The 12411-nt window shown below is 39.0% G+C and overlaps 1 protein-coding gene across 4 annotated transcripts in view; it reads right to left on the bottom strand.

Moving 5' to 3' along the window:
* The window catches only part of LOC124159564 (WD repeat-containing protein 47), a 569600-nt gene that overhangs the window by 171359 nt on the left and 385830 nt on the right, over window positions 1-12411 (bottom strand). For all 4 annotated transcript variants that reach the window (XM_046535460.1, XM_046535459.1, XM_046535462.1 and 1 more), the window contains one exon: window positions 2758-2952. In XM_046535460.1, the coding sequence (XP_046391416.1) occupies window positions 2758-2952 (195 nt within the window). The remainder of the gene's footprint in view (window positions 1-2757; window positions 2953-12411) is intronic.

The following is a 12411-nucleotide window of genomic DNA, read 5'->3' as shown; positions in this document are numbered from 1 at the left end:
GCGGACCGTTGTGGATGATCGAACTCCGGTTTTATTTGTATACTGTTATAGAGTTTTTATGCATTTGTGCCAAAATGGAATACGAGAATCCATTCTTCAAGTAAGGCAGGCAACGTATGTAGTGTAATTGTTGACAGGAATTGAAAGTTTTTCGTAACTGCGAGGAAGCTACGACTTGCAGTGAACGTGTGCCTCTAGTGTAAGTGAACACAATTTGTACATTCAATGCGCCCCTAAGTGAATTGATTGCATATAGACGATGAAGTAAAGAGTGAAGCGACAAGTGAAGTGATTTGTGAGTGTATGAGCTTCGACAAAATTATTTATTTCTTTCATACTGGTTTAATCATTTCGATCAAAGGTATCTACTAGCTGTTGCGAAGGGGATATGTTTCATATTTGAAGCAGTTGTTCTTTAGGGATACAGCAAACGCTTATAAATTTTCATTCGCTTGTACGCTTATAATTTTTGTTTGATTATATTACTTATTCTTGTCACTTTATCGTGAGCTTTCGGCTGTGTTTACATTTCGCGTATTTCGTTGCGCTGTTGTTTTTGTTTTGGTTACGGTACGAGTGATAACTTGGAGAGTGAGATTGGAAGTTTGTGGATGTTACAATTTCTGGTTTAAAAATTTGTGTCAGCCTATTTATTTCATTGTCTACGTAATGGTAATGTGAAATAACATCAACTGATTCTAAATCATTAGTGATGAGTGGGAAGTGAGATGTGAAGAATTCTTTCGAACGTCAACGAGTGCAAATTCTTTTGGTGTGTGCAGAGTGATTGGAAAACTGATTATCATTGTTTACTAGAGTTACGTTATAGTGTTTTAAATTAAGTGTGAGTCAAGCTTTTCATTGAACCAGTTGATTCAGAATGTACGGATTATAAGTGTCATAAAGACAGTTCGTGAAATGTGTAGTGAAATGTTGTGTGCGTTGTAGTGCTATTTGTGATATGATCAGCAATAAATAAGTAAAACAAGTTACGTTAATTATGCTTTGTTTTTTACATTAACCACCTCTAGTAAACTATATGCCGTATATTTCCGCACGCTGTCAATATTTGAAATATTTAAATGCAGCGAAGCAGATTGTTGTTTCCTTGACTAACATTTTAGGAGTTGCAAACATATGTTACTAATTGCTCGCACGTAGGTGTTTGTAACGTAATAAATGTGTATCATTCACACATTCATCTCAACGTTATTTTCTTAACGATTCATTTCTGCGTTGCAAAAGTTTTCGTTTCTACTCCGACATTGAGGTGTATTTCTGCTTTCCGAGTACAGATATGTATAATACTGACGTTGCTAGTTATGTTTTTCCATACTAATCACGCATACACTAATGGAAACAAATATCGGAAGTGCAAACAATACGCAATGTATATGATCAATAAATATACGGCCGTTTGTAAAGCAATAACTGCATCTCAAACATACAAATGCTTCGGTATTACTCATGAATCTACCCTTTCCCAAAGGTATTGCATACTTTTTGTGTACAGCAATCAAAAAATATGTCTGAGATGCGATATCACATCGAATTATCCATTATGAAGTAAAAATTTTAATGCATTTTTCTGAATCAATTTCTTTTGTTTGATAGTGTTACCAATTTTCCGCGCCGCGGAGGAGTCAGATGCAGTGTTGTCAAGCGTAGCCTAGCGGGTTGAACCCAAATCGCTACCGAGTATCGGCTGCCGAGCTGGCTAGTAGCATACTAAGTTAGTAGCTCTTAGTAGCTCACGTAATACAATCCATGAATACCAAATCTTAGTAGGCGACTAAGAGGTCTTAGTAGCCGACTAAGTTAGTCGCCCTACTAGCGTGTTTTAGCGGAAATCTATGAATACGGCCGTTAGTTTTTAAAAACATGAACAGCTACGAAAGTAATTTATTTTTCCAATCTATGTAAAAATATATTTTAAACAGTAGGGACACAAATTTAAAGATGCACGTAACGATGAAGATAGCAGTTCAATTGTGCTAAAATGGGTTCATTTTACGCGTTAACTAAAATCGACTAATTCCAGATTACGGTATTCATGGCAAAAATTAATTATACCGTTGAATGTTGCATTTATTACTTCCGTAGACCATCCAAAAATTAAGGAGCAATGCTTTTTTCATTTCGAAAAAAAACTTTAAAATTTGAACTTAAGCCCCTATGGTCCCTCGCCCTTGGCCCAGCAGATTTTTTTCGCTTCCCCGAAGTGGAAATAAAACCACCACGTGACACTAGATGCTGTCTAACATACGTGACTTGTACGCACGCTCCGAGGGATTGAGTTTCTGTTGATCAATTCCAGAGAGAGTACGAAGCGTGGAAAACTCGCCTGCAGGCGTGTGTTATGATGATAAAGGTGGATACAACGGAGATACTAGAGTCTGGAGGCGGTATCACAGATAAATTTCTTTAAATGAATTAATCTCATTACTCAAAATAAACACCCTGAAACACTTACACCGCCAACCGCGGCGTTTGCTCTGGAATGGAAGTGCCATTTAGTAAGCCCATATTCTATTGCGGAGCCAATTTGGATGGACCGCGAAGGAAAAAAAACATCTATAGACTCTCCATCTCGCGATTAAGCGACACTAAATTTCCATGGGAATATAGATAGAGTATTGGTGAGCGCAGCGTCCCGGAGCCAAAGTCCGTCTTTTTGGTTCTCGAATCTGGGAATTCCGCCCATGGTAATTGACGTGAAGCTGATAGAGAACTTATATAGTTGAAATGAGTGCTCACCGTATGTCGCTGGTTCCGTTCATGGCGACTGTGACCGCTCCGGGCCTCTGCTGCGGGCCCCCCATCGTCTGCGGGCCCCCCGCGTTCACCACCAGACTTCCCCCGCCGCCCCCTCCCCTCAGCCCCACCGTCGAGTTCATGGGCGCGGGAGACTTGGGCTTCCCAGGGCCGCCTCCCTTGCTCTGAGCACCGTTACTGATCAAAAGAGAGGAGAAAGAAAGAACATGTCAAAAATATTATGGAATTGGAAGTCGAAAAGAAATCACCATAAAATTATATAAACAATTTACACATTCCGTGTCTTACGCAAAGTCTAAGCTTTAAAGTAAGTCTTTAACGCCTACGATAATTTGGTGGAGAAATTGGAGTTATATACGATTCAAGGTACGTTTTTTGGAAAAAATGCGAAAATATTTAAATTTGAACTTAACGCATAAAAATTAATTTCACATGACGGTCTCAGGGAATTTGGTTTGAGGTGGACACAGAACCATAAAGAAAATATTATCGAAATGTGAGGCCCTCAGGGATAACCGCTTGTTGATAGAGGTGGAATGACCAATATGGCACGGTGGGTACTTAAGCTCTGGAAGCAACGGCGTAAAAATAAAGCAATGATTAAGGAACAAAGAATCCATTCGGATAGAACTAAAAAAAAAATAGGGTAATAATCGCCAAAAGCCAATAAAAAGGCTAGTCCGCTTCCATTGGTTAAGTCGAAGTTTATTTCGAAGTGTAATGGATACTTTGCCTTTTGGTTTCAACGAAAAATACAAACAAACAAATCAAATAATTGCATATTCGTTATTGCAATTCTCATATACCACGTATCTCGCCATAAGCAAACTTGGGAGAATCGCGGGTTGCTCTATGCACAGGATATAAACACGTTTGGCGGGTTGCATACTGCATTGGATACCGAATTAAATCATTGCTGTCCCCTATCCAAAATGTGGCAAACTGCTAAGCTTTGCGCAAGAAGCCCGCGTAGAAGAATCCGATGTCCATTGAAATAAATCTGTAGCGTTTCCAAGTAAATCAATCAATGCTTTAAACAAAAGTAATAAAAGGAAGCACGATTATCACTACCATCACTGAAAAAATAAAGCTACAATGAAAGAAAACGCAATGTTAAAGAATTGAGTTGGGAAAAACTTTCAATGCCGGATGAGCTAACTAGATGTTAAGCCGTTCAGTTTAAGTAGGAATCCGAATTAACGGTTATTAAATTATAAGGAACCACAAATATGGTACTCTGTCTTTCACCCCAATGGATTGCGTTACGGTGGAAATTGAGAATGATAATAGCGGATAAGAGAGAGCTCTAGCAACGAGAAAGAATTCGAGTACCGCCAATAAATTTAATCCGCGAATTGTAAAACATTCGTCAGTTTTCAAGGACTATATCAAGCTGGAACACAGTTTTGATATACGTATCCTAAACCATAGAGAATGGTGAACAGCGAAGTCAGTGACAGTGAAGTAAATTGGATGAGGACAATATAGTAACATCATGATTTATATCGCAATCAGGCATTGAAAAACCAGTGCTTAAGCTAGACACGTCATGACATGCCTTGCTGCCAAAGTTCATGGATGATTTAGTGGAACTAGTACCAATATTTGCGTAAAAAAGGGTAAGGTATGAATAATCAAAATATTCAACAGTCTCATGAGTCGGCCCATTAAATGTAATTGATTGACACAAGACTTAGAAAATAGGAAACATCCCTGTTAATGATGCTTTCAATTTCAGAATTCAAATGCGTCACTTACGAAATGAATTTATTTTCGAAGGCTACATAAATGACGAAAAACCCCTTAGTTTTCGTGGCTTATAAAGAAATAGCCGTTTTAACGACCAGGAAATAACAATATGGAATTATAGAATGAGGATTTGGTTAAATGAAGCTATTGCACGAACGAGATTAAAAATCCCGTAATGTCACAAAAATAAGTGGCCACCACACTGAATTCCCTCGTGAATAGAATCCAGGTCACTCGGCGGATGTTAAGCAAGGGGATTGATATCTCCCGTGTTTCCAACTTCACGGAGAGCCGGACCAACAGCCATTGGAACAGCAAGTAAGCGAGGTAATATCAGCACCGTGTCTCATGCATTATTCATGACGACGCGTCGCGACGCAGGGTTCCTTGCCGTGAAAAGGCCACCTATTATTTTCCTTAGAAGAGTATTTATTGAAGGGCGGAGCGTCGAAGCGCGGAAGAAAAGGCATTGTCGAAAGCAACTTTGCAAATGAGATGTGGCCCCGAACCCATAAACAACCATCAGCGGCACTTTTTAGAATTTTCTATCTAGAATTCGATCAACACAAACGGTTTTTCACTCTTCCAAGAAGAAAATTCCTTCACCAACCACCACAGCCAAGTATCACCGCCTTAGCTAATGAATGGTTGTAATTTTTTCAACGGTAGTAATTTAATTTTTAACACTAATAAAATTCAGTCACGCACATTGATGATCGTTCTTTAAAATTGAAACATCATTTAAAACTTAATTCATACTCATCCGGGGACAGGTAAAATATTCTATTATAATTCTGAAAGATTTTTTGGAGCTTTGTTGGAGGAAAGAAATTTATATTCAAATCACCGTAAAGGTTTCCGCAAATTCATTCGCCATCACCACAACACAAAATAGTGCCCAGAGATTAAATGAAGTAAATATTTTCCAATTTTTCATTTATATGATAAAAAAATACATATTTACGAACGGTGGATAAACGAGGGTAAAAATAATTTGACTAACAATTAAAATGAATCGAAATATATAAATTTCTTCTTCGCTTATTTTTCCTGCATTATAATGAAATCATTTAAACGGCGAAAAAAAATTATGATGCGTTTCCGAGAGAAAAATGACATTGCAGAGCATAACTAAAATTACGTGTATAAAAACTGGCAATCGGCTGCTACTTGATACAATCTACCGATTTGATCGATAGATTTTTCTTCCTCATAGGAAAATCTACTAAAATTGGTAGCCTATTAATTGCGTATTGCTTGGTTTCGCTGATGGTAGGACCTGCCCGCCTTTGTGACGGTGCAGGATTCCTCGCCCCCTCCCCTTCTTCCCCGTCCTACCCCTGGAGGCGTCGCGATGAGAGCCCGACGACGCGTCGTCGGGCTCTCATCGCGGCGGCGCCTCCTTTTCCTTCCTTCCCCTTCTGGTGGCAGAGGAGAAAAGCTGATCGCTTATAGTCCTTGCCCCAGGAGTGTATCCTGCGAACCCGACCCAAGGGTTTCGTTCCTATTGCTACTTGATACAACGGAAAGTTTAAAAACGTCTGTGTTGATCCGAAACTTTTATAAGTTTGGGAATTCCAAAAAAAAAAGATAACAACCTTTCAGGCACGGAAACTTCACATAGAAACTTGTAACTCAGTAAACAGCAAATTTTCAACATTTTCCAAAGAAGCAACTTCAAAAATGCAAGAATGACATTTTCCTCCGAGAAACTCCAACGTCGGGTGGATAAACTTTGAAGACTAAGGCCAATTATTCAAGGACCAGAGTAACATTTACAGATAAATGTTGACCATGGAGATAAAGCGTCACAGATGCTCTCTGAACTCAATTACTCTCTGAACTTTATATTTATAATCTCAACCATATAAAATCGTGTAGGATGCTCGAAGCTACGAAATATAAAGGATGTTAAAATTATAGAATTGCCTTAGATAACTCATTTTGAAAACAAGTGTCTTAGGTTTCACGAAACTGCAACTCGAAGCCATAAACTCTTATGCAATCAAGCCGCCGTGTTTCGTGGATTTCCCGAAAAGTATTTTATCACACCTTTCTCTTCGTTTTAAATCCAGAGTTTTTCCTCCGCCATTAATAAAATGTGCTCAAGCCAAAATCCATACATCCATTTATCCCTTTACACACTTGTACTGAGAATATTAAAGATTTTAAAAATAAAGCCCAATCCTATTTTTAATATGTGCAATGGCAAATAAACACCAATGCAGCTCAATACAAAGATAGACAACAATAACTGAAAAAGGCAACAAGTATCTGAAATATGAATTTGGGTAAATGCAAATAATATAGATCTTTTTCTTAGATTTATGATAAACTCGTATTCATAGGTTAAATGCTTTTCGTTACCAACGTTGTGTTGCCAGAGCAATATGAGCCAAGAAAACGCACCTGTTCCGAAACATCAACTGGAGTGAAAGTACATTATTATAAAAATTCAACCATACTTTACCCACCGAAGTACTGACAACTGAAATTGAAGCTATCTGGAGCCAAGTTTTCTAAGTAATGGAGGAGACTTAATAAAATATAAAGAATTACCCTCCGCCTATCGTTAATAAATAATGAGATAGGATTCACTCCCTGAAAAATCATGATGTCTGAAATTCAATCATATTGTATTAATCTCTTTAAGCGGCAGGGATAAAAATGTGTAAGTAGTCCAAATCGTATACTAAGGACAATATGGTAAATACGACCTGTAAAGACGAAAACTGGACATAGGGTGCAAGACTTATCAAAGCTCAGCTTCGATTCCTGTCGATACTGATGAAAGAATCCACTGAATTTTTCGCTGGGTTTAAATTTCAGAGTTGACTCTTTTCAACTGAATTACTTATCTTTTTGCGGCTTTTCCCCACTTAAGTTCCCCCCACTTTTTTTAAGTTCAAGCAACTCTTTCGCATGCCTATCGCGATTTTTAATAATATTGGTGTTATTATTATTATTATTATTGAAAACATTCTTCAGTGATGATATCATTTTAAAAAATTTATTTCTATTTTTATAAATACTCAATTGACCTATTTGCTGCTTTTTTCGAGATCTTGATTGTTGATTTTTTTATCACATTGAACAGCTAGTTTGATTTTGTATCTTGTACTTCGTGAAAGTAATGAAAGCAGCAAAAATCAGTTCATTAATAACGGCAATTTTGTGAAAATATTGAGTTCTCAGAGTCACTAAATATTGTCGCCACTGTAGTGACGGTTGGCATAAATTCCTTTGAAGTGTATGCTTTAACGTAATTCACAATGCTACTACGTCACGATTTATACACATATATACATGCAAGTTCATACTTCCACTATATTTTGACTGAATTGACCATATATTGCGTCAATTTTTGTCCTATTTTGAGCAAAATTTGAGCATAGGATTTCCATTTTCTTTACTAGGACACGTCAGTATGACATAATAAGCAAATGGAAAATTCATTGTATTTGTATGATATTTTCTAAGTTATGTTTCGGTAAGCGTTTCTTACGTTTACAGTTATACTTAAATTCCTCTGATGATGATGATGCTGAAGTAAAGGAGCGAACTGTTGGCCGAAAGTTTACGCGTCATATTTTTATTTAACTCACGCTCCATAACTCAATCCTTCGTCGCGAATCCAATGCACGTTGTAAGTTGGTAAATACGCGCAAAAGTATCAAAGGATGACTATTTTTGCGCGCCAGGCATGAATTTGCGATTCGTTTGAGTCACTCCGTCGTTAGATGTCTCTCCGATCGAGTGGGCGTGGCACCCGGAAGGGGAGGACGCGCGCCACGCTCTTTCTTTTGTTTGTGCGTGGTGGCATGGTAGGGGGAGGGAGGGGTGTGGGTAGGCGGGCCCCCGCCTTCCGCGCGGATTCGTCCTCACCCCCTCCTGATCCCCCTGGAGGTGACCCTAGTGCTGGAAGAGGTCACCGTGGCAAAGGCACTAAAGTAAAGCGATACTTCACGCAGTCTGCCGCGTCACCATCAATAAATGGCCTTTCTTCCTGACTTTTCTTCCCTTGAGTGTCGCAAGCGAGACTCTTATTCCCACGGACTGTGGCTGTGGAGCAGGTTACACTTTTTTGTCATTCACAATGCAATGGAAATATATTTGTGCGAATAAATTATATTCTGTTCAGACGATGTGTAGCGATGTGTAGCGAGACGTTGTGGACCGTGGCGGATATTTATGCCAAAAAATGAAAAACATACACTCAACATCAATCACTCGATCAATCTTCCATCCTTTTTGAGGCATCGCTCGAATTAACGCCGAAAAAAATCACTAGTTGAGGTGAATTATTTAATGTGGTGGCTCCAGCGCTTTTTCCTTCTTGAAACGCGTACTTTTTTCATTCACCAAAAACTTCAATCGCACAACCAAAGGATAAATATCCGTGATTCAAACGATAAGAGAGCGATCGTGATGCAACGAAAATTTCTAGAGCGCAACTCCAACGCTGGATGGATGAACGCCTAGGATTAATTACTATCACGACTGACTTTCTATACAATAGAAGATATATAAAGGACAAGGAAAGTAATGATATGAAATAAGCATAAATAATAAAAGGATAAAAAATCAAATAATGTGCTCCGATCGATTTCAACAACGAAGAGAGAGCCAACTATAGAAAATATTTCAAGCGCGGCTTTTATGAATTTCCAGAAGGAGTGGGGGAAGCCAAGAGGGGGTGGGGGTGCATTTTGGGATAGGAGGGAGGGGGTGGTATAGAGGATGAATTGAAGGAGACGGGAGTTGAGTCCCATCAAGGACGCAACTGGCATTAAGATGCATGTAGATTTTTAAAACCAATGAAAACATCTGGGAAGATTAAAAACTTTTCAAGCTATTTAAAATACATAAATTTCGCAAAACTCAAAGTCCTAAAACTTCAATAATTTCTAAATAACTTAATTTACAACTATTATCGTACTTATGTAATATTTTCGGGATAAATTCGGGTTTGAAAGTGCAAAGTAGTTTCTTTAACTTATCGTTAGAGTTTAAAGGATGGAAATAATAGGAAATAGCGACTTCGTTCATTTTTCCAATTCCAACAAAAGTATGACAAAGCAATGCCCTTTAAGTTGGAAATGCAACGGAGAATAAAAATATAGAGTCCAAACAAGATCAGAACTTTGACCCTCAAGTTTTCTACTTTCAAATTGAGGGCAAGATTTTCAGGAGCAGATAGAAATTTCGCTCGCCTCTGAAATACTGATTGATGGCCTTTTAAATGAATGTGCGGCCCCTTCACACTCTCCCTACCTGTCACTACCGTTTTTTTCATACACATACATCACCCCACAGCTCCCAACCCCATTTAATTTTCTTTGCTCATTACTGTCCTTCGCTGTCCCCCCCCCCTTACCTTAATTTTAATGCGTCCGTCCAATGGACATGCTCATGGGGAGCTCGCTTGACGATCGGAGTTAAACTTTGAAAAAGACTGTAAACACTCAAATGACGATCGACTTAATTTATACGACATAAGTGGAATTACAAAAATACTGAGTTTAGCTAAGTGAATAATATATACATACTTAAATATAGAGTCCCATCAGGCTGACAGTATAGGTTATATGCGTAAAGAACTCCCAGAAGACCCTCATTCATGTTGTGGCCACAAATAATTCAAAGATATGCATTCAAATGCACAACATTTGTGGAATTCGCACAATTTCATTTTAAAAATAAATTTGAATTGAGAAATGGTTTATTCTTCATACGCCAAATGAACTTATGGAATGGCGGGATCTCCTTCTTTCGTCCTATATGCGCAAAAGAAATAGCTAACGCCTCCGCTTCGACTACGTCGCTAGCGCATTTCCATGAAACTCTTCGGCTGATTACGAATGGCGCCGCGTTCGATAATTGCGTGGATGCTGAAACGTGGGATGTGGACGTCCTCGAAAGCAATAACAAAAGCAAGAATTTCGCAAACCACTGCTGTCACAATAATACTAGCCACACTGCCGCCCGAGCTATCCTGCATTTGGAGCAAAAGCCATCTCCAGCGTCAAAGATGACAGATTCCTCAGCGCATACTACGGCAACAAATACAAAAACGTCAGAAATGATAAATATAAACGTTAAATAAGATTTTTTCAATAATTAATTGATTCATTCATTAATTTAATTAATAGTAGCGTGCGTAACTTGGTGGAAATCCATAATCGCAAGAATAGAAGGATCAACAACCGACACCTGTGATACCGACACCTTGATAATGTTACTCTGTACCAAAACCATGGTCGGTATCAATAAATTACCATGTGGAAATAGCAAAGTTGTTCATCATTCTATTCCTAAGTTTTTTTCAGACCTGAAATCTTAATTCATAAAAAGGATTCGGGAAGCGGAAGGGAAAGATAAGCCGCGACGAAAAATATCCCATTCATTCATTCATTCATTAGGGAATCATGCCCCAAAGAAATTGTCCCATCTTCTCTTCACGGCATTTGGAAGATTTCTTACAAATATTCTTATCACAGACTAGCATAGAACGCGATTACTTCCTCGCAACAGAAAGAGAATGAAGGCAACATTTTCACTTCCTTTTTTAAATTATTCAACTCAATAGTTGGAAGTAGAAGACGAGGGGTGGACAGAGGAGGGTTGGGAGGTGGTGATCGCGAGAGGGTGGATGAGGTGAGCGGGGGGAAGGGACGGACGGAGCAAGTGAAATGCTTGAGAAAGGAGTTCCAGTGAGAGGGGACACCTTGATCGCCCACCCCGAGTGCATCCATCGAGTGCGGAACGGAGACGACTTCTTCCTTTCGCAAGATGAGATTGCATCGGGCGAGCGGTGTGTCGCAACGTCACACCCTCCGATCGACATGAATGCGCAGAGGAGACACTCGAACCGAGACAAAAAAAACACCTCGACCATTGCGCGCCGCGAATCATAGCCAGAACAGCCGATCTTCAAAATAGAATGAAAAATAGTCACCCATTAACAACTCTATCGAATGGAACTCAATAATACACATCATTCGGCTGTTGAATATCAATCGACGCTTCATTTTGTTAGCGGCTTCACCTTCAAACGGCGGTTTAACATAGTAGATATTTTTAAATAACCTATTTATGGTGGGGAGCAACTGAACCAAGCGCGAGAATAGGCAGAATAACTCGAACATGATTTTTAAAGCGATAATAATAATTACGAGAGGCAAGATGAAATATATCATTGAAGGACACGTCGATGCGAGGAGCAGCAAAGGGTGAGAGAGAAGGAGATGACGAACGCAACGCACAGGAACATTCCATTCCCAATTTCCCTGACCTTCCCCAGATTTTCCAGGACGATTTTGTTTTAAACTTCCCCGACTTTATATCAAAGGAAAAGCAGTCATAAATAGGGATTCTATGGAAGATGCATCAATAGACCGGCGCTTATTTTATCAAAATGATCCGATTTAAAAATTCGTTGTCTCAAACAAGAAATAAACAAATGAAGGTGCATTCTGGAGATACGGAACTACTAAGTCCCACCAAGCAATTATCACATGCCTATATAGTTCGGGAGAGGACACGAATTCCTCTACACATCCATTAAGCAAAATACATCTCTCATTTCATCGTTTCTGGCGGACTTTGAAACATAGTGAGTTTCTAAGATGATGCTCTCTGAGTAGTTCTGAAAGATAACCGTTCTTAATAGCTCAAGCAGCCAACTCCTAACACATGGCCTCTGAGTCTCTAGCGGCTCCCAGACTCTAGCAGGAGTTTTTGACGAATTGCGAGGCTCTTCTTAGTACTGCAGTAGGTTCACGGATAAAGGCTTTCTGAGCCGAAGGGAAAATGTATTTTGAGAAATTATGATGATTTATTTTTCGATTTAACTCCACAGTTGAATCAAACAACATTCATCCTGAC

The sequence above is a fragment of the Ischnura elegans genome, chromosome 5 (genome assembly GCF_921293095.1).
Source record: "Ischnura elegans chromosome 5, ioIscEleg1.1, whole genome shotgun sequence".
NCBI lineage: Eukaryota > Metazoa > Arthropoda > Insecta > Odonata > Coenagrionidae > Ischnura > Ischnura elegans.
This window is presented reverse-complemented; position numbering and strand designations above follow the sequence as displayed.